Genomic DNA, 25,617 nt, shown 5'->3' with positions numbered 1-25,617 from the left:
TATGGAGGGAAAATCTTATGAGGAAAGGCTGACGGACTTGAGGTTGTTTTCGTTGGCGAGAAGAAGGTTAAGAGGAGACTTAATAGAGGCATACAAAATGATCAGGGGGTTGGATAGGGTGGACAGTGAGAGCCTTCTCCCGCGGATGGATATGGCTGGCACGAGGGGGCATAACTTTAAACTGAGGGGTAATAGATATAGGACAGAGGTCAGAGGTAGGTTCTTTACGCAAAGAGTAGTGAGGCCGTGGAATGCCCTACCTGCTACAGTAGTGAACTCGCCAACATTGAGGGCATTTAAAAGTTTATTGGATAAACATATGGATGATAATGGCATAGTGTAGGTTAGATGGCTTTTGTTTCGGTGCAACATCGTGGGCCGAAGGGCCTGTACTGCGCTGTATTGTTCTATGTTCTATGTTCTATGTTCTAGAATGGGAATATCTGTTGACAGCATTGGGATCAGAAGGTCCTGGTGGGCCCAGTCTGCTGCCCTGAAACACGTCGGGGAGGGGGGCTAACAAACTGCTACTGGTTGCGGACACTTTAAATATGAAAATAAAAGTACTGGAAGGACTTAACTCCAACATTGCTGAGTGAAGGTGAAATAAATAAATGACCGAACCTTTGTTAAAATAGTGGTCCGGAGAGTGTTCAATGAGTGTGATAAATTATTCATGAGCAAATGTTGAGAGGGGTAACTTCTCCCCTCTTGAACCTAACAAAATCTAACCAAAAAAATAAAATTATTGACCGCAATCATGTTAAAAAAAAAAGTAAGAAAAATTTCAGAATCAAGTCGCGGAAACGGTATTCCCACAATTGGATAAGGCTGAGTGCTTCTAGTCTGGGTTGCAAACTATTCTTAACGATTTGTTAATGCCACTTCTCTCATTTTCTTGTTGATGTTGCTTGCTGTAATAAGGACCATATGGTCTTTTTATTACTTGCGTTCGGCGCTGGAACAAAAGGACATTCACTGCGACTGAAATAGTTTTCTCAAGGTTGTACGACAAAATCAGGGCAGTTATTCAAAATTCTGCATTCCGTGTCCCAATTCCTACCAAATTCTATTCGCCCATCACCCCCTGTGCTCGCTGTCCTATACTGATTCCCAGCTTCGCAAAGCCTTGATTTTTAAAATGTTATCGATGAAGTAATCTGTGCAGGTTGCAGAATTAGCTGTAGGCAGTGCTGCGTGCACCCTGGGAAATTGGCATAAGTCTACATTGTTCTGCCAGAAGTGGCACTACACAAATGAAATTCCCCTTTTTTATTCTGCTCCAATCCCTGTGCAATAACGGCTAGCATGCTATTTCCTTTCCTAACTGGTTGCTAACTCTGCGTATTACCTTTCTGTGATTCTTGTACAAGGGGCGTGCACATCCCTCTGGAATATCCTGTCTCTCATCATTTAAGAAATGTTCTGCTTTTTTGCTCTTCCCACCAAAGTGGATAACTTTTAATTTTTTTCCACACCAGATTTAAGTAAAAAACCTGCCATATATTCTTCCCACTCACTTACTCCCTCCTCACAGTTTACATTCCCATCCAGTTCTATCAGTAAGCCTGGGTATGTTCCATTCCGTCTCCTCATCTCAGTCATTCATAGGGATGATAGGTAGCCGGAGAATTTGATTCACCCTTCCTCACAGTGTGAAAAAATAAATAATTCAATCTTTCATCACAAATACTGCTCTCTTCTTTCTTTGGAGATCAATGTTTATGGAACTTTTCAGGGTTCACTGGCGTGAAGAGATTTTTCAGTCAAGGGAAAGCTAACATCGAGCCAATTATCTGGTTCACCAGAAATATCTTAACAGAGTCTGCATGTGACATTCAAGTTTTTTTTAATATCTAAAAGCTTGCAGGAAAATTAATATAACTAAAGTTTTGTCTTAATTACAATCTAATTCCTTTGTGGTTACTGGGGTACTGTTGGAATACGTGTAGCTGAGGGTCATTTCCGTGCAGTTTACCACATAAGCTCATTCATCAGATGACATCATTAGCGCATAAATTTCCCAAATTTTAAATCTGAACAGCAGAGCCACAGTGATTTAATGTTTCACATTCTTGTTCAATCGAACAACTTAATCATGGCCTAAAATCTTTCAACCTCACATTTCCCAGTAGGGGAGTCATGTTGAGCAGTATGCAGAAGGCTGGTACAGTACAAGGTATTACACAACATAACTCTTTGTTACCCTCTGTTTAAGGGGGCTGGACAGGTATACTGTTACTGTATAAGATGATGGAAAATATATGCCACTAATTACGATGTGATGCAACACGGTAGACCTATGGTTCGTGTTTTAAGACCAATGTTGATTCTTTAATATGTTTTGCTATACCAACCTGGACTGGACTGCAAAAACAGGATTAAATGTATCTCACCAATGATGAGGAATACTGCGGATTTACCTCTACATTTGAGAGTGATGGGGCGGAGGGGAAAGAAGGAAAAAGTTGCCTTTTTAATGAAAACTGAAATGCATGTATTCTCTTTAATTAACAAAATGACCAAACTCTTACAGGTTTTCAGCACCAAAGGAGACCATTCAGTCCATCTTCTTTGTGAAGTTCTCTTTTCTAAAGCAATCTCACTCCCTCTCCATTGCTTTGTGCAATTATTGAGGCTGTGGTTTTTGAAAGCATGGTTTTAGCAGGGGCCATTAATTATGGAGATAATAAGGACATGTCCACCTTTTCCTTTGAGAATTTGGATTTCTAATAGTATTACAGATATTTTGCTAGGAATTGTAAGCATGAATATGTCACGTCGAGGACACCTAATGCAGGTTTGTTTAGAATTTCCAGTGGGGGGGGGGAGGGGGGAGTTTTCAACTTCATCAACAGGGCAATAATGTAGTGGAGTGGATCAGTAACAGACTACTGATGTCGTTCAGTTTTCATCACGTTGACGGAAAGAGAAGTCATCAGCAACTTTCTATTATCATTTCCTTCGATTTCCACCTTGTTGTGGTGACGAGGCTTGTCCTTGGCAGTCTTAAAGCCCCTGGCAGGGTCACCCATGACGGTAAGGCCGGAGGGGAGGAACCAGACAAAGTGCAATCCAAAACATGTCCTCAATGGCAGATCAGGCGGGTGATACTTTTATGGCATCAAAGGCTGTGATGATGGTTGAAGGTTGCAGCAGTGGGGAGATCCCCAGTTCCCTTGCCAATGAAACTGGACCTCCCCTATGTCAAGGACCGTGTCTGCCGATATGCAACAGCATACTCATGTTAAAAGTATCCCGCATTAGTCGTCTGTTGAGAGGAAACCAGGACCTCCTTCCCCCACCCCACCCCCCCAAAAAAAACAGCCAAGCCGTGCGGCGAAAAGTGATAGGAAGAGGGCTGAGTTCTGGAAGTCCCTTGCTTTGGACTGGCACATTGGTGGTGGACTTTGATTCAATCATCTCATTCTTGGAATAGAAAAAGGAATGTTACAACAGCTTTCTTCACGACTGAGCAGCTCTCTTCAGGATCCACTCTTCTCACCCCGTATGGGGAACGGGCTGGAAAAGGTGTCTGAAAAATAGCCTGTTCCGTCCCCAACCTGGCTGGAAAACATCATCCAGCAGGCTCATCCACCTGTGATCAGAAAATCTCAAGTTCAATTCAATTTTGGAATCTGGAGTGGATGAGCCCTCATGGATAATGAGCAAGACAATCAACCAGAATGGAGAATTGTCCTTGTTGCCCGTGTACTCAGACACTTCAACACTCACGTCACGGCCCTGCAAGACACCCGACGAGCAGGCGAATAGCAGCTGAGGGAAGATGGCAGATGTTACATCTTCTTCTTAAGGATCAGACCAGGACGCATGGAATTGGATTCACCATCAAGGACGAACTAGTCAACAGACTCTGAACTCCCTGTTGACAACAACGAGCGCCTCATGGCCCTCTGACTGCAACTTGCCAAGAATCAGCAGGCAATGTTCATGAGTGCGTACACCCCAACTCTTGATGTCAATGATGAGTCCAAAGAAGGCGTCTACTCCCCCTCCCTAGACGCCATACTCCCCAACGTTCCTAAGGAAAATAAGATCATCCTCCTTGGAGATTTTAAGGCCAGGGTTGGAAAGGACTCCCAACTCCAGAAATGAACCATAGGAAAGTGAGGAGTTGGGAATTGCAGCTCCAACAGGTTCTTCTGCTCATTAAATGTGCGGAACACCAGCTTGTCATCACTAACACGTTGTTCCGCCAAAAAGACAAGTTCAAGACTTCTTGGAGTCATCCACGATCAAAGCACTGGCACACGATCGACTTTGCCGTCATCCAATCCCGAGACCAAAATGACGCCCTCATCACTAAAGTAATGACCAGTGCAGATGACTGCTGGACATTTCACCAGCTCATCCGCTCCTCTATATCCATCAAACTTCATCAGATGCAGTGAAAGATGAAGAAACAGCTCAGCAAAATATCAGTGTTGGGCAGCTTCAAGAGCCAAACATGCGAGTGAATTTGCAACAACGTGTTCTCCAAATTCCCCAAACTGTCCATTTTAATGGAGTGGAGGAAAACAAAAGAGCTGAAGACAGCCATCATCTTGAGCTGTGAAGAAACCATTGCTACACAACCAGGAAACACCAAGACTGGATCGACGAGAACGACCACACCATCCAAGACCTCCTCAACGAGATAAGGAAAGCTCTCTGCGCCTGGCATAATGACATATCAGCAAGACAAAGAGGAAAGCTCATCAATTCACCAAATTAAGGTACAAAGAGGAACAAGGGAAATTAAGAATCAATGATGGACTGAGAAAGCTAAGGAACTGCAACTCCTCGCCGACGAGCATGACATCTTTCAGGGCCACCAAGGCAATATATGGCCCAATACCCTAGGCCTCAAACTGGCGCAGAGTAAGAACGGCACTCATTCTTTTCTAAAATCTTTTTATTGGCATTAAGAACGGAACTCTTGAGAGACTGAAAAAGCATCAGCCTTTGATGGAGAGAACAAGAACTCTGAAACTGTGTTAGCTCACTGGGCTAAATCACTGGCTTTTAAAGCAGACCAAGGCAGGCCAGCAGCACGGTTCAATTCCCGTACCAGCCTCCTCGAACAGGCACCGGAATGTGGCGACTAGGGGCTTTTCACAGTAATGTCATTGAAGCCTACTCGTGACAATAAGCAATTTTCAATTTTTTCAATCACAGATGAGGACGTCTTTTGAGGAAATCCCCCAACTCCCCATCAAAAATGATCCTGGACTCCAACCAACGAAGTTGAGGCTGCCATTAAACACATGAAGGATGGGAAAGTTGCAGTATTGGATGGGACCTCAGCGGAGATTTTCAAACTTGGCAAAGAAGTCACCGGTCATCTCCATCAGCTTGTTGCTGAAAATCTGGGACAGAGAAGAAATTCCTGCAAACCTTGGAACGCCGCAATCGCCAACAGTTTAAAGAAAATAAACAAAGTAGACTGTGGGAACTACTAAGGAAACTCCCTACTCTCCATCGGCGGCAAGATAATCACCTGAATCCTCACTAGTCGCCTTCTCCCAGTCTCCGAAGAAATCCTTCCGGAAAGCCAGTGTGGCTACTGACCAGGGTTTTCAATGTTTGGAAACTTCAAAAGAATCATAGAATTTACAGTGCAGAAGGAGGCCACTCGGCCCATCGAGTCTGCACTGGCCCTGGAAAGAGCACCCCACCTCAGTAACCCCACCTAACCTTGGGCAATTTAGCATGGCCAACTTGCACGCCTTTGGACTGTGGGAGGAAACCGGAGCACCCGGAGGAAACCCACGCAGACATGGGGAGAATGTGCAGACTCCACACAGACAGTGACCCAAGCGGGAATCGAACCTGGGACCCTGGAGCTGTGAAACAACAGTGCTAACCACTGTGCAACCATACCGCCCGAGAAATGCCAGGATTGGATTGGTTTATTGTCACCTGTGCTGAGGTACAGTGAAAAGTTTTGTTTTGCGTGCAACTCAAACAGATCATTCCGTACATGAAAAGAAAATACATAATAGGATAACATAAAATGCACAATGTAAATATATAGACACAGGCATTAGGTGAAGATGTGTCAAGAGATCAGATCAGTCCATAAAAGAGTTGTTTATAGCTGGTAACAGCAGTGAAGAAGCTGTTTTTGAATCTGTTTGTTCGTGTTCTCAGACTTCTGTATCTCCTGCCGATGGAAAAAGTTGGAAGAGTGAGTAAGCAGGGTGGGAGGAGTCTTTGATTATGCTGCCTGTTTTCCCAAAGCAGTGGGAGGTGTAGACAGAGTCAATGGATGGGAGGCGGGTTTGTGTGATGGACTGGGCGATGTTCACTACTCTCTGTAGTTTCTTGCGGTCTTGGACCGAGCAGTTGCCATACCAGACAAGGCTACTTTCTTTGGTGCACCTGTAAAAGTTGGTAAGATTCAATGTGGACATGCTGAATTTCCTTAGTTTCCTGAGGAAGTATAGGCACTGTTGTGCTTTCTTGGTCGTAGCGTCGAGGTGGGTGGACCAGGACAAATTGTTTGTGATGTGCACACCTAGGAATTTGAAGCTGTCAACAATCTCCACCTCAGCCCCGTTGAAGCAGACAGGGGTGTGTACAGTGCTTTGCTTCCTGAAGTCAATGACCAGCTCTTTAGTATTGCTGCCATGAGGGAGAGATTGTTGTCGTTACACCATTCCACTATCAACCAGCATCAACCACTCTGCATGGCCTTCGGCAATCTGACCAAGTCAATCAGGAATTGCTATGGAAGACCCTGTCAAAGGCCGGCTGTCCAGAGAAATTCACCAACATCCTCCGACGACTCCATGACACGATGTCGGTTACAGTCCTCACTGATTGAAATAAGACAAACCTTCGCAGTCAAGACCGTATGAAATCCTGGAAGAAAACAACACTGACCTCGCTCGTGGAACTACAGTATGTGGATGACATCGCCATCTCCACTCTTGTCAGAAAAGAATCTTCAAGCCATGCTTGACACCTTCGCGGACGTATAAACAAAGAATCAGTCTCCGTGTCAACCCCAAGTGCTTTACCAACCCGCCCCAGGGCGAGACCTGGTTTTTCCCATCAAAATCAACAGAGGAACCCTGCCAAATGTGGAACGTTTTCCCTACCTGTAGGGTCCACCTCTCATTTAAGACTGACATTGATGCAGAGGTGTAACATCATATCCAATCTGCAAGCGCTCCCTTTAGACATCTAAGTACGAGGGTTTTTGACGACCGTGCCACTAAGATCTTGGTGTACAAGGTGGTAGTCCTCCCAACTCTTCTATATGGCTCAGACACTTGGACTACAAAAGACGCCACCTCAAGCTCTGGAGAGGTACCAACAATGTTGTCTGAGATGGATTCTCCGCATCAGCTGGGAGAACAGGTGAGCTACCATCCGTATCCTTGAAGGAGGCAAGAGCCCCAGAATCGAGGCCATGATCATCCAAAACCAACTCTGTTGGGCCGGCCATGTGCTTATTATGTCAGAGTCCCGACTGCCAAAGCAAACCATATTCGCTCGAGGAAGGTTTTTAAACAAGAGGAGGACAAAGGAAGCGCTTCAAAGAATGCCTGAAGGGCTAAAGAAATGCAACATTGACGTCAACGCTTGTGAGAACCTTGCGCAGAAGCAGTTAGCACTGCTGCCTCACAGCGCCAGGGACCTGGGTTAGATTCCGACCTCAGGTGACTGTATGGAGTTTACACGTTGTCCCCGTGTCTGCATGGGTTTCCTCTGGGTGCGCCAGTTTCCTCCCACAGTCCAAAGATGTGCAGGTTAGGTGGATTGGGCATGATCAATTGCCCCAAAGTGTATAAAGGTGGGTGGGTTACGTGGATAGGCAGGAGATTGAGCCTAGGTAGTGTGCTCTTTCAAAGGGTCGGTGCAGACTTGCTGCCTCCTACAATGTAGGGGTTCTTTGATTCTACATCCAAAAGACCTACTTGGAGGAACTTCCTGATTGAAGGGACACAATTCTTCGAGGACACACGACGGCAAGAGGTGGCCTGTAAAAGAAGACTGAGAACTGAATACCAATGATCTAAAGCCCAAGGACCGATCCCACCTCCCGGAAACACCTGCCAAAGTGTGCGGTCAAATATATGGCTCTAGGATTGGGCTCATCAGTCATGCAAGAGCCCACAGAACCCAAGACCAGTAACATGACGTTTCTTAGGTGGGCAGTCTTACTCATTATGAGTGATCGCTGAAGAAGAAGGTTATTCTTGGGGCTGTGGGAAAAGTTTTAATTTTTCTTGAGAAACCAATGTTGTAAGCCCACGGTTCTAAGATTGGTCAAAGTAGAAGAAAGACCGGGTAAATCAAGAAGGGTTGATTCAGTGGAGGGCAGCTCAGCTTTAAGAGTTGCAAGAAGGAATGACTATGCCTTGCTCCAACACATTGTTTTCCAGATGTCATCGCAGTCTATGTGTAAAATGTGTGTAGGACACCCAATTTAACAACACCTTCCAAACCTGCTACCTGGACGATAAGGATAGTAGATGTGTGAGAACGTCACCACCGTTGCATTTCCAATGTGGCATATCACTGTTCCATCACTGTCGCTGGATTACAATCCTGGAATTCCCTTCTTAACAAATATACCTACACCAGATGGACTGCAGTCATATAAGAAGATAGCTCACCATCACCTTCGGGCAATTGAGGAGTAGTAACAAATGCTGACCATGTCAGCAATGCCCACATTCCATGAACAAGTTTTTAACAAATAAAAGAAAACAAGCAAAGCAAGTTTAGAGGATAAAGACAAGAAAGTATTGAATCCAAGGGAGAGGTTAGAGGATGGAGATTCACTGTTAACAGCAAGCTTGTTCTTGTCTCCTGTTCACAAGTGTGAAAGATTTGCTGTTGAGCTTCCTGGATAAGGAACTACTGTTGAAGTCTTGGGCAAGTTCAAGATGGGGTAAAGGATAATTTTCAGTTTGCACTGCAGGATGTCTCACTCCCTTTTAACCCCCACCCTTAGTGCGTATCAGAAAAATAGTGTGTGCTGCTCACCATTTCCCAGCCCGTGTTAATGCCAGGTGAGGACTGCCACCAGTAGCTTGAACTCGACATCTTCAGGTGTTTGTGTTTCTTGATTTTAATAATTGATATTACAGCACACAATTGTAGAGTGCAAACTGATCGTCTATCTTCACCATGTTTGGAATCAGTTTTATGAATTGAGAGAAAGAGTTTCCCATTCGGGGTGATGACCTTTTATCAGAGTTCAGAAACGTTAACTCTGTTTTACACTCCACAGATGCTGCCAGATCTGCTGAGTTTTTCCAGCATTTTCTGTTTTTCTTCCAGAGTTCCAGCAGCCGCAATATCTGCCTTTTTGAAAAGACACTTGGTGTCACCCAGCAGCCGGGTACTGTGGCTAATCCATCTTGTGCTTCTGGTGCAGAGAGGGGATTGTGTTGTGTATTTTGAGTCAGTGAAGCCAAAGTGTGAGTGACTGTTCATTTCTCCTTTTCTAGGATAGTGCTAATCAGTGGCAAGAGATCCTTCTGCTCAGTGTTTTCAGTAATGCCATATCGAGACAACAGTCAGACAGGGTGAGTATACACGGGGCACCGCATTTTACATAGGGTACTAAGAAAATTCATGGTTTAAAATTTTTATGGTGTCTTACATATTGAGGATATGAAAAAGGTGATCTGTTCACGTGTTACAACGGAGTGTTCATGGACTATAGAGTTCCCAATTCTGGTCAGTAGAATATTTCTGTATTCCAGCCTCTGTATAATAAAATAATTTTATAATATATCAATGAACTACTCGCTAGTGCGTGATATCAAACACCTTATTACTGCCTGAAGGCTGTCATATTTTTAACATCTGACAATCTACCTTGATGGCTCTTGAGGCATATATCCAGATGGTAGATCAGTGATCGAGGATGTTCCTTGCAGTCATGCCTTGTGACTCCTGTTCGGCATCTGCAGACAGAGGGCAAGGACAAAAATAATGAGGCCTCTGGGACTAAAGTGCCATTTACGTGCATGGTTGAATTTGATGAAGCCACGGGGGACAGCAATCGGGAAAGATCACAATCATTCATAATATTGTTCAGCAGAAGGGTGTGACAATGGTGCAAAAGAAGCAGAGGGCTCTTCATCCCAACAACGGGTGCAGCATGAACAGGAAGGAGAGGAGCTGGTGCAAGTGAGCCATCTGCTTATTTTCCAGACTGAAGAGGAAGCACCGTTTAATTGAGTGCATTCTTAATAAAAGTTAGAAAAGAAAAAATAAAGTGCATTTGTCTTGAGAATGGTACCTGCAGTCAGGAGGGAAAAATATGAAGTAACCAGACATGTTAGAGAAAAGAGATCATTCAGGATTTAATAAGGATGTAACTGAGCCATGGCTCGGTGCAAGCACTCTCACATCTTAGTTAAAACATTGCGCGTACAATTTTCACTTCCGAGCACAAAATCTAGCTTGGTGCTCCAGTGCAGTACTGAAGGAGAGCTGCATTGTCACAAGTGCTGGCTTTCAAATGCGATGGCAAACTGGGGCCCTGTAATCAGCTGAATTTATGGTACAATCTTGAAGTACAGGGGAGCTCACCCCGCCATCCAAACCAATATTTATTCTCACCAACATTAGAGAAAAATATTATCTGTTCATCATTACATTTGTTTGTCGGACCTCGCAGTGTGCAAATTGGCTGCCATGGTTCCCACATTATAACCATAACTACCTTGCAGAAATATTTCATTGCCAGTAAAACACTTTGGGATGTCATGACATCGTGAATGATGCTCTATGCGTGTGGTAACTTAATGAAAAAAAGGTAGTCGAAAGCAGGATTAGACTATTGAGTTGGATGATCAGCCATCATCGTGATAAATGACGGAGCAGGTTCGAACGGCCAAAAGGCTTCCTCCTGCTCCTATCTTTATTGGTATGGGCCAGGACTTAGGAACTCCAAAGTGCATTATGAAGCTCACCTGACCAATAATGTTTATGTTGAATTTGGCTAGGATGAGCACAAGAGTCTTCACTTCAGGTGTGATTCATCAGACTTCCGAGGCACTTTAATCAAAACAAAGTTTATTATAAGAATGCAGTTAACATATATAAAAGTTAGCAAGAATTTGTTATCAATTATAAACATGAAAATATACACAACAGCAACAGTAATCTATGTATATAACTCTTAATGAATCCCCCATAGTAGCTGTTCCAATTCAATACAAAATCCAATAAAACCCCTTTCAAGGCCGTGGTCCAGCACACTGTGGCGCGATTCTCCACTCCCGCGCCGGTTGGGAGAATCGCCTGGCGCGCCATTTTTCCCCGCAACGCCGGTCCGACGCCCTCCCGCGATTCACTCAAGCGGCGAGAACGGCCCCGTCGAGTTCTGCGCGGCGCAGGCCGGAGATTCGCCCGGGACACCCAAAATGGCAATTCTCCGCTACACCCACTATTCTCCGGCCCGAATGGGCCGAGCGGCCTGCCCAAAACGACGGCTTCCCGCCGGCGCCATCCACACCTGGTCGCTGCCGGTGGGAACAGCGCAGGAACGCTGGGGGGGGGGGTGGCCTATGGGGTGGGGGGGCACGGCCTGTGTGGGGGGTCCCTGCACCAGGGGGAGGGCCTCAAAAAGGGCCTGGCCTGCGATCGGTGCCCACCGATCGGCGGGCGGGCCTCTCTGAAGGAGGACCTCCTTTCCTCCGCCGCCCCGCAAGATCCATCTGACATCTTCTTGCGGGGCGGCCGCGGGGAGGACGGCAACCGCGCATGCGAGGGCTGGCGCCGGTCAACCTGTGCATGCGCGGATGACTTCATTTACCCGGTGCCGGCCGCGTCATTTACGCGACGCCGCTTTTACGCGGTGCCAAGGCCCGGTGCGCGTAAATGATGCGGCGCTGCTCCTAACCCCCCGGGGCGGGAGAATAGGGGGCTGGGAGCGGCCTCCGACGCTGGAGTGAAACACTCCGGTTTCCACTCCGGCGTCGTGACTTAGTCTCCCGATGGGAGAATTGCGCCCCCTGCTTCTCTTCTGCTGTCCAAACCAACAAACCAAAACTGAAACCTAACCGCCTCTCACCTGACAACCACAGCTCAGCTCCATCCACAAATGACATCACTGAAGCCATGCTACAAGCTAGGTGGTAAAATCAAAACCTTTCTTTAGGGACACTCACATGACAATATGTAAAAATAGCGATGGTGAAAATACAGTATGGACTTAAAAACTGGAGCAGCTGTCTAAACATCAAAATAACAGGAACTGAAAAGAATCAACTAATGACAGCTAAAAATGAATAAACACAGGTAACAAGAACCACTAATGACTTCACGGTACTTACTGACAACATCAATGGATTTCAATCAGAGGATGCATAATCATAACACTCAAACACCCCCCCCCCTTCAATTTTAATTCCCCTTAAAGACAGAAATACAGTGAAACTAATGCCTTAATTATGCATCAGTCTTTTCAGGGGCTTTGCAACTATGCTGTGATATTCTCAGTACCATTGGTGACTACTCTGGTGATGCTTTCCTTAGTTCAACTGAACTTGTGGGTGCAGGAGTAGGTTGAGTATCTATGCATGGGTGTCGTTCTGAAGTAGACTTCACTGGAAGTCCTGGTATAACAGGAACTACTTCTTGTTGAATTTCCACAGTCATATTTCCTTCTTTGTGTTATCTGGAATTATTAGGATCATTGGAATTGGGAGCAGAAGTCGGCAATTCAGCCCTTCAAGTCTGCTCTGCCATTCAATCAGATCATGGCTGATCTCTTCCTGGTCTCAAATTCACCTCCCTACCTGTTCCCCATACCCCTTTAACCGTTTTTAAAATCCGAAGCATATCAACTTACACACTTAACTCCTCTTTGTGCCCCGCATAAGGCTTCAACTCCATCTTCTTTGATAAATTGCCATCATTGCTTCAGAAATCTTTGAACTTGTGACGGAATAGACTTTCTGTTCATCTTAATTTGTTTGGCACGTGTTAGAGATTGGGCAAGTCTCATCCCAGGTGGACACAATACCTGGGTCGGCAAATCCAGTAAGGGAGACGACTTCATGTGTGTCTGCATTAGCATTGTCCTTCCCTGCCCTGTAAGCAATGCTATGCTGATACGCTGACAATGTAAGGACCCAGCGCTGTATTCCTGTGAGGCCATGGGAGGAATGCATTTTGACTCACTGGAAAGACTCATCAATGGCTTGTTGTCAGTACATATGATGAATGAACGATCATAGAGGTACTGATGGAATCTTTTTACTGCAAAATGATAGCTATACCTACTTTATCCTTTTGTGAATACCCCATTTCAGCCTTTGTCAGATTTCTAGATGCAAAACCAGAGGGTTTTCGGACCCGTCCGTCATTACATGAGGAAATACCGCCCAGAGGGCGAGACATCTCACGACAGAATAAGCTCCCTGTCTGGATCAAAATGGACTGGCAGATTTTTCAGTTGCAGCGCCGCTTTCACATCTTTGAAAGCCTTCTGTGCAGACTCCCACTTCCATTTGGTTTCTTTGTGCAGAAGTAGGTACTGTAGACAGGTCTGGCAAAAGCTTTCCACAATAGTTTATCAACCCACATTCCTGAGATCCAGAGCTTCCTTAATCGCTCGAGCCTCCCTTTCCACAGGTCATCAGACTTGTGCAGTGATTCTGTGGCCTAGATACTCAGTGCCTAAAAGAATGCACTTGCTCCACCTCGGGCGTAGTCCCACCTCTGAAAACCTTTGTAAAACTCTATCCAGGTTGCTGAGGTGCTGCTCCTCAGTCTTGAGTACCCAATTCTCTCTTTCCAATTGAGGGGCAATTTAGCGTTGCCAGTCTACCTACCCTGACATCTTTTTGGGTTGTAGAGGTGAGACCCACGCAGACACTGGGAGAATGTGCAAACTCCACATGGACGGTGACCCGGGGCCGGGATTGAACCTGGGTCCTCGGCGCTGTGAGGCAGCAGTGCTAGCCACTGCAGCTCAGTCTTACCCGTGGTTAAAATGTCATCTAAGTAGACTGCAACAAGAGGAATACTCCTCCTCCACTTTGTCTTTTATGGAGTAGGGCACTGTCCTTGGTTTGAAAAAGCAAGTGCCGAACATAAGAACTAGGAACAGGAGTGGGCCATCTGATCCCTCGAGCCTGCTCCGTCATTCAATAAGTACATGGCTGGTGTTTTGTGGACTCAGCTGTTCAAAAATCTATCTATCTTTGCCTTAAAAACATTTAACGAGGTAGCGTCAATTCTACAGATTCGCGACCCTTTGTTGAAGATGTTACTCCTCAACTCTCCTAAATCTGCTTCTTTTTATTTTGAGCCTCGTTCTAGTTTCATTCGTCAGTGGAAGCAATCTCCTTGCTTCTATCCTATCTATTCCCTTGATAATTTTATATGTTTCAATAAGATCCCTCCTCAGTTTTATAAATTCCAATGAGTATAGTCCCAGTCTACTTAGTCTCTCCTCATAAGCTAATCCTTGCAACTCCGGAATCAACCTGGTGAATCTCCTCTGCACACCCTCCAGTGCCAGTACATCCTTTCTCAAGTAAGGAGACCAAAACTATACACAGTACTCCAGGTGTGGCCTCACCAGCACACTATACAGCTGCAACATAACCTCCCTGCTTTTAAACCCCATCCCTCCAGCAATGAAGGACAAAATTCTATTTGCCTTCTTAATTACCTGCGGCACCTGCAAACCAACCTTTGTGTGATTCATGCACAAGGACACCCAGGTCCCTCTGCACAGCAGCATGCTTCAATGTTTTACCATTTAAATAATAGTCCATTTTGCTGTTATCCCTACCAAAATGGATGACCTCACATTTATCCTGAGGATCTACGAACGATTTAACTGTGCTGCCCCGCAATATACCTGATTCATCTTTGAAAACTTCAATATATTTCTTCATAACATCCTCCGTCACTTCCATGTGCTTTATCTCACCCCAGTTCAACTGAATTTTCCTGAGCCAGTCACACCCTAGTAGAATAGACCCATGCTGTTTTTTGTGAGGGCCACGAAGAATCCAGCACGCGTTTTAAGGATACAAAGTAATAACATTTATTTACAATAACATATATATATATATATAAATATATATATATATATATATATATATAACAGCAGCAGCAACTTCCCTTGCTGCACACACCTTCCTGCTGGTTCCCAACTGGCCAGCTTTATTTATACTTGGAGTTTACTAATGGTTTCTCCGCCCCCCCTCATTGGGGAAGCTCATACTCCCACAGGATTGTGGGATTGTCATTAGTCCCCAGCCAATGGTAAGCAGGCAGGTTATAACACTGTTTTACTACCAGGAGCTGTGCACTTGCTTCTTGACTGTTATAGCAATGTCTACTTCTAAACTTCCAAGCAATGGTATAGTTTCACTGGTGCACATCCAATGGTTGATTACTGCCTGAGTAAGGACTGGTGCCTGTACACAGCCCCAAGTTTTCCTGAAGATTTCCTCACTGATTGACCGATGCAGAGGCACCTGTGTCAACCTCCATTTTAGCATAAGTTGGCTTACTTGCATTTGAACTTTTCTGCTCAACCTTCGACTTTCTCTTAGTACTCCAGCACTTCGCTAAATGTCCCCTCTTGTTGTCCTGGTGACAAACAGCATCCATAACCATACAATGATTTGCCTAGTGTGACGCTGCACACTTAAAACACTCCACTGGCTTCACCTTTTTACTTGCAGCTTTTTCTAACTTGATGCAGGGCACCTGCCTGCGTGCTTTCTCTCTTCCCCTCCCTGCACCTGGAAATTTACCGGGAAACTGCCTACCGTCTCAATTGGCTCGGCAGCAGATGGCTGGCCACCTCCTCGTACTCAAACTGCCCCCTTCGCCCGTCTCAACTGCCACACCACCTTACCCGTTGACATCAGATCAATCTGCAACAGCTTCCTGGTAAAAGTAGGGTCCTCCAAATACTTCCTATCCACCTCCAATATTTCATTCACCAACCGCTCACGTTCCTCCGTTGTTTTCCTATCCACCTGCGAAATGTATGCAATCGCCTCCTCCCTTGACACTGCCTTCAGAGCCTCCCATACTACCCAGGACGAAACCTCCCCATTCTTGTTAAACCCTGCGTACTCATCCACCACCTTGGCCACCCATACCCAAAAACCCAGATCCGCTAGCTTGTCCCTGCCTACTATCAAATCCCGCGTGGAACACCCAACCTTTATGAAGCCTTACTTGGTCCTTCACTACCAAGTGAGCCCCCAGCAACAAAAGCACATCGGCCCTCAGATTCTCTAAATGCCCGAAAACTCTCGCCCGTTTCACCAGGCCTCCCAACCCTCGTACATTCAATGTCACCAGCCAGATCGGGGAGGCTCTAGTAACCCCGCACCCCGCCCCCCCCTCCTGCTTTCAGTTATCATCCCTCTGCCACCCAATAAGTGGGCCCATACCTCGGCACCCATCAACCCACTGCCCCCTCTTTCTCCGTCCCCTTCCCAGAAATCTCCCATCCACATCCTCTTGAAACAACTTCATTGCCCACAATCGGGGGGGGTAGTGCAGGAAAGTGTTCCAACCTTTTCACTTATTCAGTCCAGTTCTTTTTATCTTCCACAAACTCTCTGATAGACCCAAACATAGCCATGTTGCTGCTGACTTTTCTTCCATCAGTAAGCTTAACAAATGTGTTGAACTTGTCGAAACCTAAATTATGTTTTATTCTCATCGCCAAAAAGATGTGGTAACTCAACCACAAAAAGGGAGACAAAATGCGTTGTAAAAGCGAATCTTTTTAATATATAAAAGTATCAAATGTTAAAATACAGTATGATCTCAAAAATGGAAGAAGCGTTAAGTAACAGAAAAGGATCAGAACTAACGGCAGCTAAAAACAAATACACACGGGTATCAGCAGTTAGTGATGGCATTAGCATTAGATTATCATAACATTATCACACTGAGTAAATTTTCTTTTTAAAGTGAACTTCGGAAAAGAACAGAGAGAATAGGAAAAAGTGAGTTTAGATGGAAAAATAGGAAGGACCGAGTCAGCAGAATTTTGTTTGACATTTTTAGATAAATGAAGGTTTAACTCAAAATGTACAGTTAAATCAACTCCAGATACTGAAATCGTTTTATTCCAGAAACGTCATTCGTTCTTTAGAAAGTCTGAATTGAAAAGAATTGATCATCCCACGGGGCAGAGATTTCTCTGGACCTCTAGATTTCCTAAAGATAGATGAATTGAAGTGCGCTCACTGTTGTTATGTAGTTAAACATAGTTGTTAGTTTGCAGGAAGCATGCCCCCAAAGTACAGGCATCTCTGGGAGAGGGAAAGGATAATGCACTCAACAGTTATTACCTTTTGATGTTTTTAAAAAAAAAACATGTTTTAGACAAAACAAGCCTATTTCAAGCATGTAATGTCTGCTTCTGGTCACAAAACATTAACGTGCATGATATCATCCTAAATCAGTAGACAAAACAAACATTAAAGTCCGCTGCAAAAACAAAATTTAGTTGTCGTTTTCAAAACTCCAAAAGACTTAAAATAGCCCTTTAATTCGAGGGTTTATTGACAAATACTGAGCTGTTATTGTGGCTCACACTGGTTTGTACTGAGTGTACAGGAGTTTGATCTTGAAATGTGATCTGCTGTCCAGTGCACAGTACTTAAACAGTAGTGGACTTTGTGCCGATGCCTGGCCAACTTAGTCTGATAGTTGGTTAGCGAAGGTGGTGAAAAAGATCTTTGTCTCCAGTCTTGGCATCCTCGAACTAGCAAGCTGTACACATGAAGCCTGTTAGCACTATCGAGAGGTAACCATTTCTACCACCTTTTTTTTATTGCGAAAGAACTGCTCATTACCCAGGAAAAGGAAGATTTCATTTGCATAGCACTTTAGCCTGTTCAAAAATGCCTCAAGGAATTCACAGCGAGTTACTTTGAAGTTGGGCGATTGGTGTGTAAACAAAGTTGGCTCCTCTGTGCACAGCAAGAGCCCACAAATAGCAGTGAAAGCAGATAAACTATTTTATGTGATATAGTATAAGGAAAGAAAACTAACCAGGACACTTTGGAGAACGCTCCACTCTTCGGTGGCACAGTGGTTAGCACAGGGTTCGATTCCGGCCTCCGGTGACTGTTTGTGTGGAGTTTGCACATTCTCCCCATGTTTCCCCCGGGTGCTTCGGTTTTCTCCCACAGTCCAAAGATGTGCAGATAACGATCAATGCGCTGGGTTGGGGAACGGGCCGCGGTAGGTCGGGGGAATGGGCCTCGGTAGGGTGCTCTTTCGGAGGGTCGGTGCAGACTTGGGCCGAATGACTGCCTCCTTCCCTGTAGGGATTCTATGGATTCAAATGGTGTGGTGAAATATTTTTAATGCCATTGACCATTGTTTCACAGCTTGAGGTCACCACCCTAACAATGAAGCAGTACGTCGGTAGTACATTGAATTGTTAGCCTGGCGTATATGTTTCAGCCCTGTGACAGGACTTGAACGCAGCGAGATGAACAGAAAAGAGGTGAATCAGGGGGAAGTGACTGGTGGTACAACGCTTATGTTTTAAAATCCTGAAGTAAACGATGGCTTAAGGAGCTCTATTGTTTTGAGACCTGGGAAGAAAGAAAGCTGGAAAAAGACACAACGGGAACTCTTCAATCCAGTGGGAATGTAGGGATAGTTAAAATCTTGGAAGTTGGTCTTTTTGCAGGTTAGTGGAAACAAAAAAGAAGAGCATCAACATTAATTATAAATAAATTGACAGTTGACCACTTTACAGTTAGTAGAGCCAAAGAAAGTGTTATGAACTGAAATGTAGATGCAAAATGTTGCCACCTGTATTTTTTAGCATTAGTTGCTAATAATTATACAATGTACATGTTGTGCAGAACACTGGAATGCTAACACCTTGTTCTCTCCTGCTATCGTACAACTGGATGGGCAGAATTTTCCACCTGTCCGCATCGGCAGGATCATCTGGCCCTGCCGATAGGGACTCTCTACCGCCAGGGCCCAACAGGAAACTCCCTAGACAGCAACCAAACCAGAAAATCCCGCTGCCGGCCTCTGGCGGAATGTTAACTCCCGTAATATCTCCACAGAAGCTGCCAGAGCTGCTGAGTATTTCCAGCATTTTCTGTTCTTTCGGATTTCCAGTATCTAGTGTTCTATTTTTGTATGAAAGATTCAGTTGTTCTGAGTTTCTGTGGTGGCGGGGAATTTCCTCAATGGTTTCCAGTGTGACATGGCATTGTAGTGGTGGCCAGTGTACTGAGTGAGTGGAGTTGTGGCAACCTCCACAAGGGAAGCTGTGGGCTCCACCACAGATGGATTACTGATGATTTTCGGAACTTATTGGCACATCCGTTAAGATGCTTTTTTTTCATGGTTGCTCACTAATTAAATGTCAGTGGCTCATATTGCAGTAGCCAGACAGCTGAAATAATACAGTTCCTGCTGTTGTAGCGAACACCAATGCGATTCGTCAACGTTCCCGGCGATAACCTGGGAGCGCTATCTTGTTGCTCATCAGGACCTGCTGCCTCCTGAACCACTCAATGAACCTCCTCACTGCTGGACCCTTGACCTCAGCAAGGACTCACCTCTTCCAGCCTTTCCCAGCTTTCCCTCTTCTCCTCTGGGGTTGTTGCTCTCCAGCGCAAAAGGATGTGTCTCGATTACGCCGGCCACTGCTGCCTCTTCATTCTCCATATGTTGCTGCGCAGCTCAATACTAAACAACTCCACACTAAATAGCGCTGCTTCATCATTTGATAAGTGGCAGGCTGGGGCGGGACAAGCCGAATGTCATCTTTGGGCAGGGTATCAGATTAAAAAGCAGAGCTTCGGCAGATAGATATTTGTTAGGTTTTTTTTTGCACCAATTAATTTTCCAGCGTATTACATATGAGGTCCTATAAAAGTAATATGGTATTTATCCTCTGAGTTGCTCCCTGACAGCTTCATTTACACTGTACGTACATAAAAAGTGGAGAAAATGGATGTTTTTTAATGCAAGTTTATTTTAACAGTATCAGAGCGAGCACAGCTGTTTCTATTGGAAATGATGCCACAAGCAGAAGCTTTGTTTAATGCAAATTCATTAATAATGGCCAATGGTAACCCACCCCCCCTCCAAAAAAAAAAATAAGCAAGTTGCTTCCCCACCTGAGCTTTTACAATTAAGTTTAGGTGTTCATTTGTATTTCTGATTACTGTTCCAGCAAACTGAGCAAAAATAAAAACCTACACTATGGTGACCATACTAAGGCTATGATATAATGTTATAATGTGGGGATGTGTACAGCTTGTATCCAAGGTTGTACATTTATTTCCTGTTGCCTCAATATTACATTTCATGTGCAGATAAGATGGATGACAGGGACATAGTTATGGCGGGCCCAGCAGATATTACTCAGACTTTCCCCAATAATTCAATACCGTGAGAGTTGTGAGTAGTGTTCATTCACAGTTTGTGACCAGGGAGCTGAAACTAGTAAACAAAACTGGTTTACTGAGGCTTGAAATTACTGAGAGAGGTGCAGCTGAGAGCACAGTTGTAACCACAGAGAGAGGAGAGGCTGACATCAATGAAAGCTCTGAGAGAGTTAGAGTAATAGCAGCAAATTGACTTTAACTAAAAGGGGAAGGCACAGAGAAGTTTGACATGAGGGAATGGTGGCTGGAAGCCGAAGACAGAAAGGGGCACATTAATGGTCCAGACTACTTTAAAAGATGGGACATGATCCCGCTATCACTGGCGGGGAGGGTACAGACCGTGAAAATGACGATCCTCCCCAGATTTCTGTTTGCCTTTCAGTGCCTCCCAATCTTCATCCCTAAGGCCTTTTTCAAGCGGGTGAATAAGATTATTTTGGGCTTTGTGTGGGCGAGTAAAACCCCGCGAGTGAAGAAAGTGTTGCTGGAGCGCAGTCGGGGGAGGGTGGGTTGGCGCTGCAGAACTTCTGCAATTTCTATTGGGTGGCTAATATAGCCATGATTAGGAAGTGGGTAGTGGGGGAGGGGTCGGCATGGGAACGGATGGAGGCAGCGTCATGTAAAGACACCAGTCTGGGAGCATCGGTAACGGCACCTCTGCCGTTCTCGCCGGCCCGATACTCCACAAATCCGGTGCTATTGCCGGCTCTGAGGATCTGGGGGCAATGGAGGAGATATAAGAGAGTGGAGGGAACATCGATTTGGACCCCGATTTATAATAACCACAGGTTTGTACCGGGTAGGCTAGATGGCTGGTTCCGGAGTTGGCAGAGGGCAGGAATTAGAAGGATGGGGGATCTATTTATAGACGGGAGCTTTCCCAGCTTGAAACCGTTGGAGGATAAATTTAAATTGCCAGCAGGGAATGGTTTTAGGTATTTGCAGGTGCAAGACTTCCTGAGAAAACAGGTGCTGGCCTTTCCAGTGCTGCAGCTACGGGAGATACAGGATAGAGTGGTTTCCAGTACCTGGGTGGGAGAGGGGAAGGTATCGGATATTTACCAAAAGCTTTCGGAGGCGGAGGAAACTCCGGTGGAGGAGCTTAAGGGCAAGTGGGTTGATGAGCTAGGAGGAGAGATAGAGTCAGGGCTATGGGCAGATGCCCTAAGCAGGGTTAATACCTCCTCATCATGCGCCAGGATTAGCCTGATACAATTTAAGATAGTCCACCGGGCACACATGACAGCGGCTAGGATGAGTAAGTTCTTCGGGGTTGAGGATAGGTGTGCGAGGTGCGTGGGAAGCCCAGCAAATCATATCCACGTTTTTTGGGCATGCCCGAAGCTTAGAGGGTTTTGGCAGGATTTTGCTAAGGCAATGTCCAAGGTACTAAAAACACGGGTGGTGCCGAGTCCGGAGGTAACGACCTTTGGAGTGTCGGAAGATACGGGAGTTCAGGGGGCGAAAGAGGCCGACGTCTTGGCCTTTGCCTCTCTGGTATCCCGGAGACGGATCTTATTAATGTGGAGGGACTCAAAGCCCCCGAGTGTAGAGACCTGGGTTAGTGACATGGCTGGGTTTCTCAGTCTCGAGAAAATAAAGTTTGCCTTAAGAAGGTCAATGTTAGGGTTCTCCCGGAGGTGGCAGACGTTCGTCGGCTTTCTCGGGGAAAATTAAAATGTCAGCAGATGCAGTATTCCAAGGGGGGGGGGGGGGGCGGATGGTTGTTATATGGCTGAAGTGCGTGAAGATTGGGCTGGGGGGTGGGAGGGGGGAATATTTATTTTACCATGTTGATGTCATTGTTTATGTTACTGTTGTAAAAATTTTCAAATACCTTAATAAAATATTTTTTTAAATGGTCAAGACTGCTGAGAGGCACAAGAAGGACTCAAATTCCTGATAAAAGACATGAGATTGAATGTTTTTTTTAATACATTTTAGAACACCCAATTCATTTTGTCCAATTAAGGGGCAATTTAGTGGTGCTAATCCACCTAGTCTGCACTTTGGGTTGTGGGGGCGAAACCCACGCAAATACGGGGAGAATGTGCAAACTCCACACGGACAGTGACCCAGACCCGGGATTGAACCTGGGACCTTGGCGCCGTGAGGCATCAGGGCTAACCCACTGCACCACTGTGCTGCCCTTTTAATGTCGAGGATAACAATGTAGAAGGGGCAAATATTGCTACGAGGAAAGGTTATTGAGCAATGCCAGCATAGCAAAATAGAAATGGTGATAGATGACATATGATTCTAGTATGTCCAAATTTTAAGTAATTTCATCGTCTTCTGTGGATCCTCTTGATGACTGAAGAGTCACATGCAAGATCAGCATTGGTGTCCATACAATTGCCAGTTCAAGTTGGTGCTTAGGGGAACCTCTGGCCTTCCTATGGACATGTTGAATGTTGCAAGTTTGGTGTAGATGGTCCCTGAAGCATGAAACTAATTTCAGTGCTTGCTTCATCTTGATCTCATTGGCTGCAGTGTTTTCCCAAGAGACGCAGTCTTCTATTCAGAAGTTTGTAAGTTTTTTTGGGTATGTCCTTGTATCGTTTGTACTGACCATCTTGACGTTCCTTTCCCTGAGGTAGTTACCCACATAAGATCTCCTTATGGATTCTGTAGTTACCCAGGCAGGTACGGTACGGTACGTTCTGCATACCGTAGCACTGTTGCTTCACAGTGCCAGGAACTCAGGTTCGATTCCCAGCTTGGGTCACTGTCTGTGCGGAGTCTGCACGTTCTCCCCGTGTCTGCGTGGGTTTCCTCCGGGTGCTCTGATTTACTCCCACAAGTCCCGAAAGACGTGTTTGTTAGATGAATTGAAGTCAGAGAGTGGTGGTGGATGGCAAATATTCAGCCTGGATCCCAGTTACCAGTAGCGTACCGCAGGGATCAGTTCTGGGTCCTCTGCTGTTTGTGATTTTCATTAATGACTTGGATGAGGGAGTTGAAGGGTGGGTCAGTAAATTTGCAGACGATACGAAGATTGGTGGAGTTGCGGATAGTAAAGAGGGCTGTTGTCGGCTGCAAAGAGACATAGATAGGATGCAGAGCTGGGCTGAGAAGTGGCAGGTGGAGTTTAACCCTGAAAAGTGTGAGGTTGTCCATTTTGGAAGGACAAATATGAGTGCGGAATACAGGGTTAACGGTAGAGTTCTTGGCAATGTGGAGGAGCAGAGAGATCTTGGGGTCTATGTTCATACATCTTTGAAAGTTGCCACTCAAGTGGATAGAGCTGTGAAGAAGGCCTATGGTGTGCTCGCGTTCATTAACAGAGGGATTGAATTTAAGAGCCGTGAGGTGATGATGCAGCTGTACAAAACTTTGGTAAGGCCACATTTGGAGTACTGTGTACAGTTCTGGTCGCCTCATTTTAGGAAGGATGTGGAAGCTTTGGAAAAGGTGCAAAAAAGATTTACCAGGAAGTTGCCTGGAATGGAGAGTAGGTCTTACGAGGAAAGGTTGAGGGTGCTAGGCCTTTTCTCATTGGAACGGAGAAGGATGAGGGGCGACTTGATAGAGGTTTATAAGATGATCAGGGGAATAGATAGAGTAGACAGTCAGAGACTTTTTCCCCGGGTGGAACAAACCATTACAAGGGGACATAAATTTAAGGTGAAAGGTGGAAGATATAGGAGGGATATCAGAGGTAGGTTCTTTACCCAGAGAGTAGTGGGGGCATGGAATGCACTGCCTGTGGAAGTAGTTGAGTCGGAAACATTAGGGACCTTCAAGCAGCTATTGGATAGGTACATGGATTACGGTAAAATGATATAGTGTAGATTTATTTGTTCTCAAGGGCAGCACGGTAGCATTGTGGATGGCACAATTGCTTCACAGCTCCAGGGTCCCAGGTTCGATTCCGGCTAGGGTCACTGTCTGTGCGGAGTCTGCACGTCCTCCCCGTGTCTGCGTGGGTTTCCTCCGGGTGCTCCGGTTTCCTCCCACAGTCCAAAGATGTGCAGGTTAGGTGAATTGGCCAATGATAAATTGCCCTTAATGTCCAAAATTGCCCTTAGTGTTGGGTGGAGGTGTTGAGTTTGGGTAGGGTGCTCTTTCCAAGAGCCGGTGCAGACTCAAAGGGCCGAATGGCCTCCTTCTGCACTGTAAATTCAATGATAATCTATGATTAATCTAGGACAAATGTTCGGCACAACATCGTGGGCCGAAGGGCCTGTTCTGTGCTGTATTTTCTATGTTCTATGTAATTGGACATTCTGAATTCTCCCTCAGTGTACCTGAACAGGTGCCGGAATGTGGCGACTAGGGGCTTTTCACAGTCACTTCACTGTAGTGTTAATGTAAGCCTACTTGTGATAATAAAGATTATTATCATTAGTATTATGGTCCAACCTACAATGACTAAATAATGCAGCCTTTCCTGGCATCATTAAATATGACTTACAGATTGGAAAATGAGTTATTCTAGCCTCCCTATCGAGTGACTAGAATTAGGGTACACTTTATAAATGAAGGCTGTCGCATTTAAGAGGTGTTTGAGAATTTATTTTCTCTTCGAAGATAGTTAATTTGTGGAATTTTCTTTGCCAGTGAGCAGTGGAGGCAGGGTCACTGAATATTTTCAAAGGCAGAATTAGATAGATTCTGGATTGATATAGGTGATATTGGAGGTAGACAGGAAGTGGATTTTTTTTTAAATTTAGAGTACCCAATTCATTTTTTCCAATTAAGGGGCAATTTAGCGTGGCCAATCCACCTAGCCTGCACATCTTTGGGTTGTGGGGACGAAACCCACGCAAACATGGGGAGAATGTGCAAACTCCACATGGACAGTGACCCGGAGCCGGGATTGAACCTGAGACCTTGACGCCATGAGGCAGCAGGGCTAACGCACTGCGCCACCGTGCTGCCCAGGAAGTGGAATTTTGACAACAATCAAATCAGCCATGAATTTCTCAAATGGTGGAGCAGGCTCGAGGGGCCAAATGGTCTATTCCTGCTCCTGATTCATATGTTTCCATGTATCACAGTGACATTCTTGCTGCAATTTTGCAGAAATCTAAATTGAGAAGATGGGAATCCTTTCTGCTTATGGGATAGGACCCGAGGAGGAATCACAGATGGAACATTTCCACCAGAGTCAATCAGCTTTTGCTTGCCCTAATCCAAGCAACTGTACCTATGGATCTAGTTGTGTAGATCTGAAGTGTTCTTCCTTACCATGGTGGCAGCCCTGGTCTTG

At 45.3% G+C, this 25,617-nt stretch overlaps 1 protein-coding gene across 4 annotated transcripts in view; it reads left to right on the top strand.

Annotated features, from left to right (window-relative positions):
- Nucleotides 1–25,617, top strand: part of cables1 (Cdk5 and Abl enzyme substrate 1) — a 225,190-nt gene that overhangs the window by 123,807 nt on the left and 75,766 nt on the right. For 3 of the 4 annotated variants that reach the window (XM_072468108.1, XM_072468106.1, XM_072468109.1), the window contains one exon: nucleotides 9,471–9,548. The exons of the other annotated variant lie outside the window; for it this stretch is intronic. In XM_072468108.1, coding sequence (XP_072324209.1) covers nucleotides 9,471–9,548 — 78 coding nt within the window. The remainder of the gene's footprint in view (nucleotides 1–9,470; nucleotides 9,549–25,617) is intronic. 4 annotated transcript variants of the gene reach the window in all.

This window comes from Scyliorhinus torazame, chromosome 11, assembly GCF_047496885.1.
Source record: "Scyliorhinus torazame isolate Kashiwa2021f chromosome 11, sScyTor2.1, whole genome shotgun sequence".
NCBI classification, from domain to species: Eukaryota; Metazoa; Chordata; class Chondrichthyes; order Carcharhiniformes; family Scyliorhinidae; genus Scyliorhinus; species Scyliorhinus torazame.
This window is presented reverse-complemented; position numbering and strand designations above follow the sequence as displayed.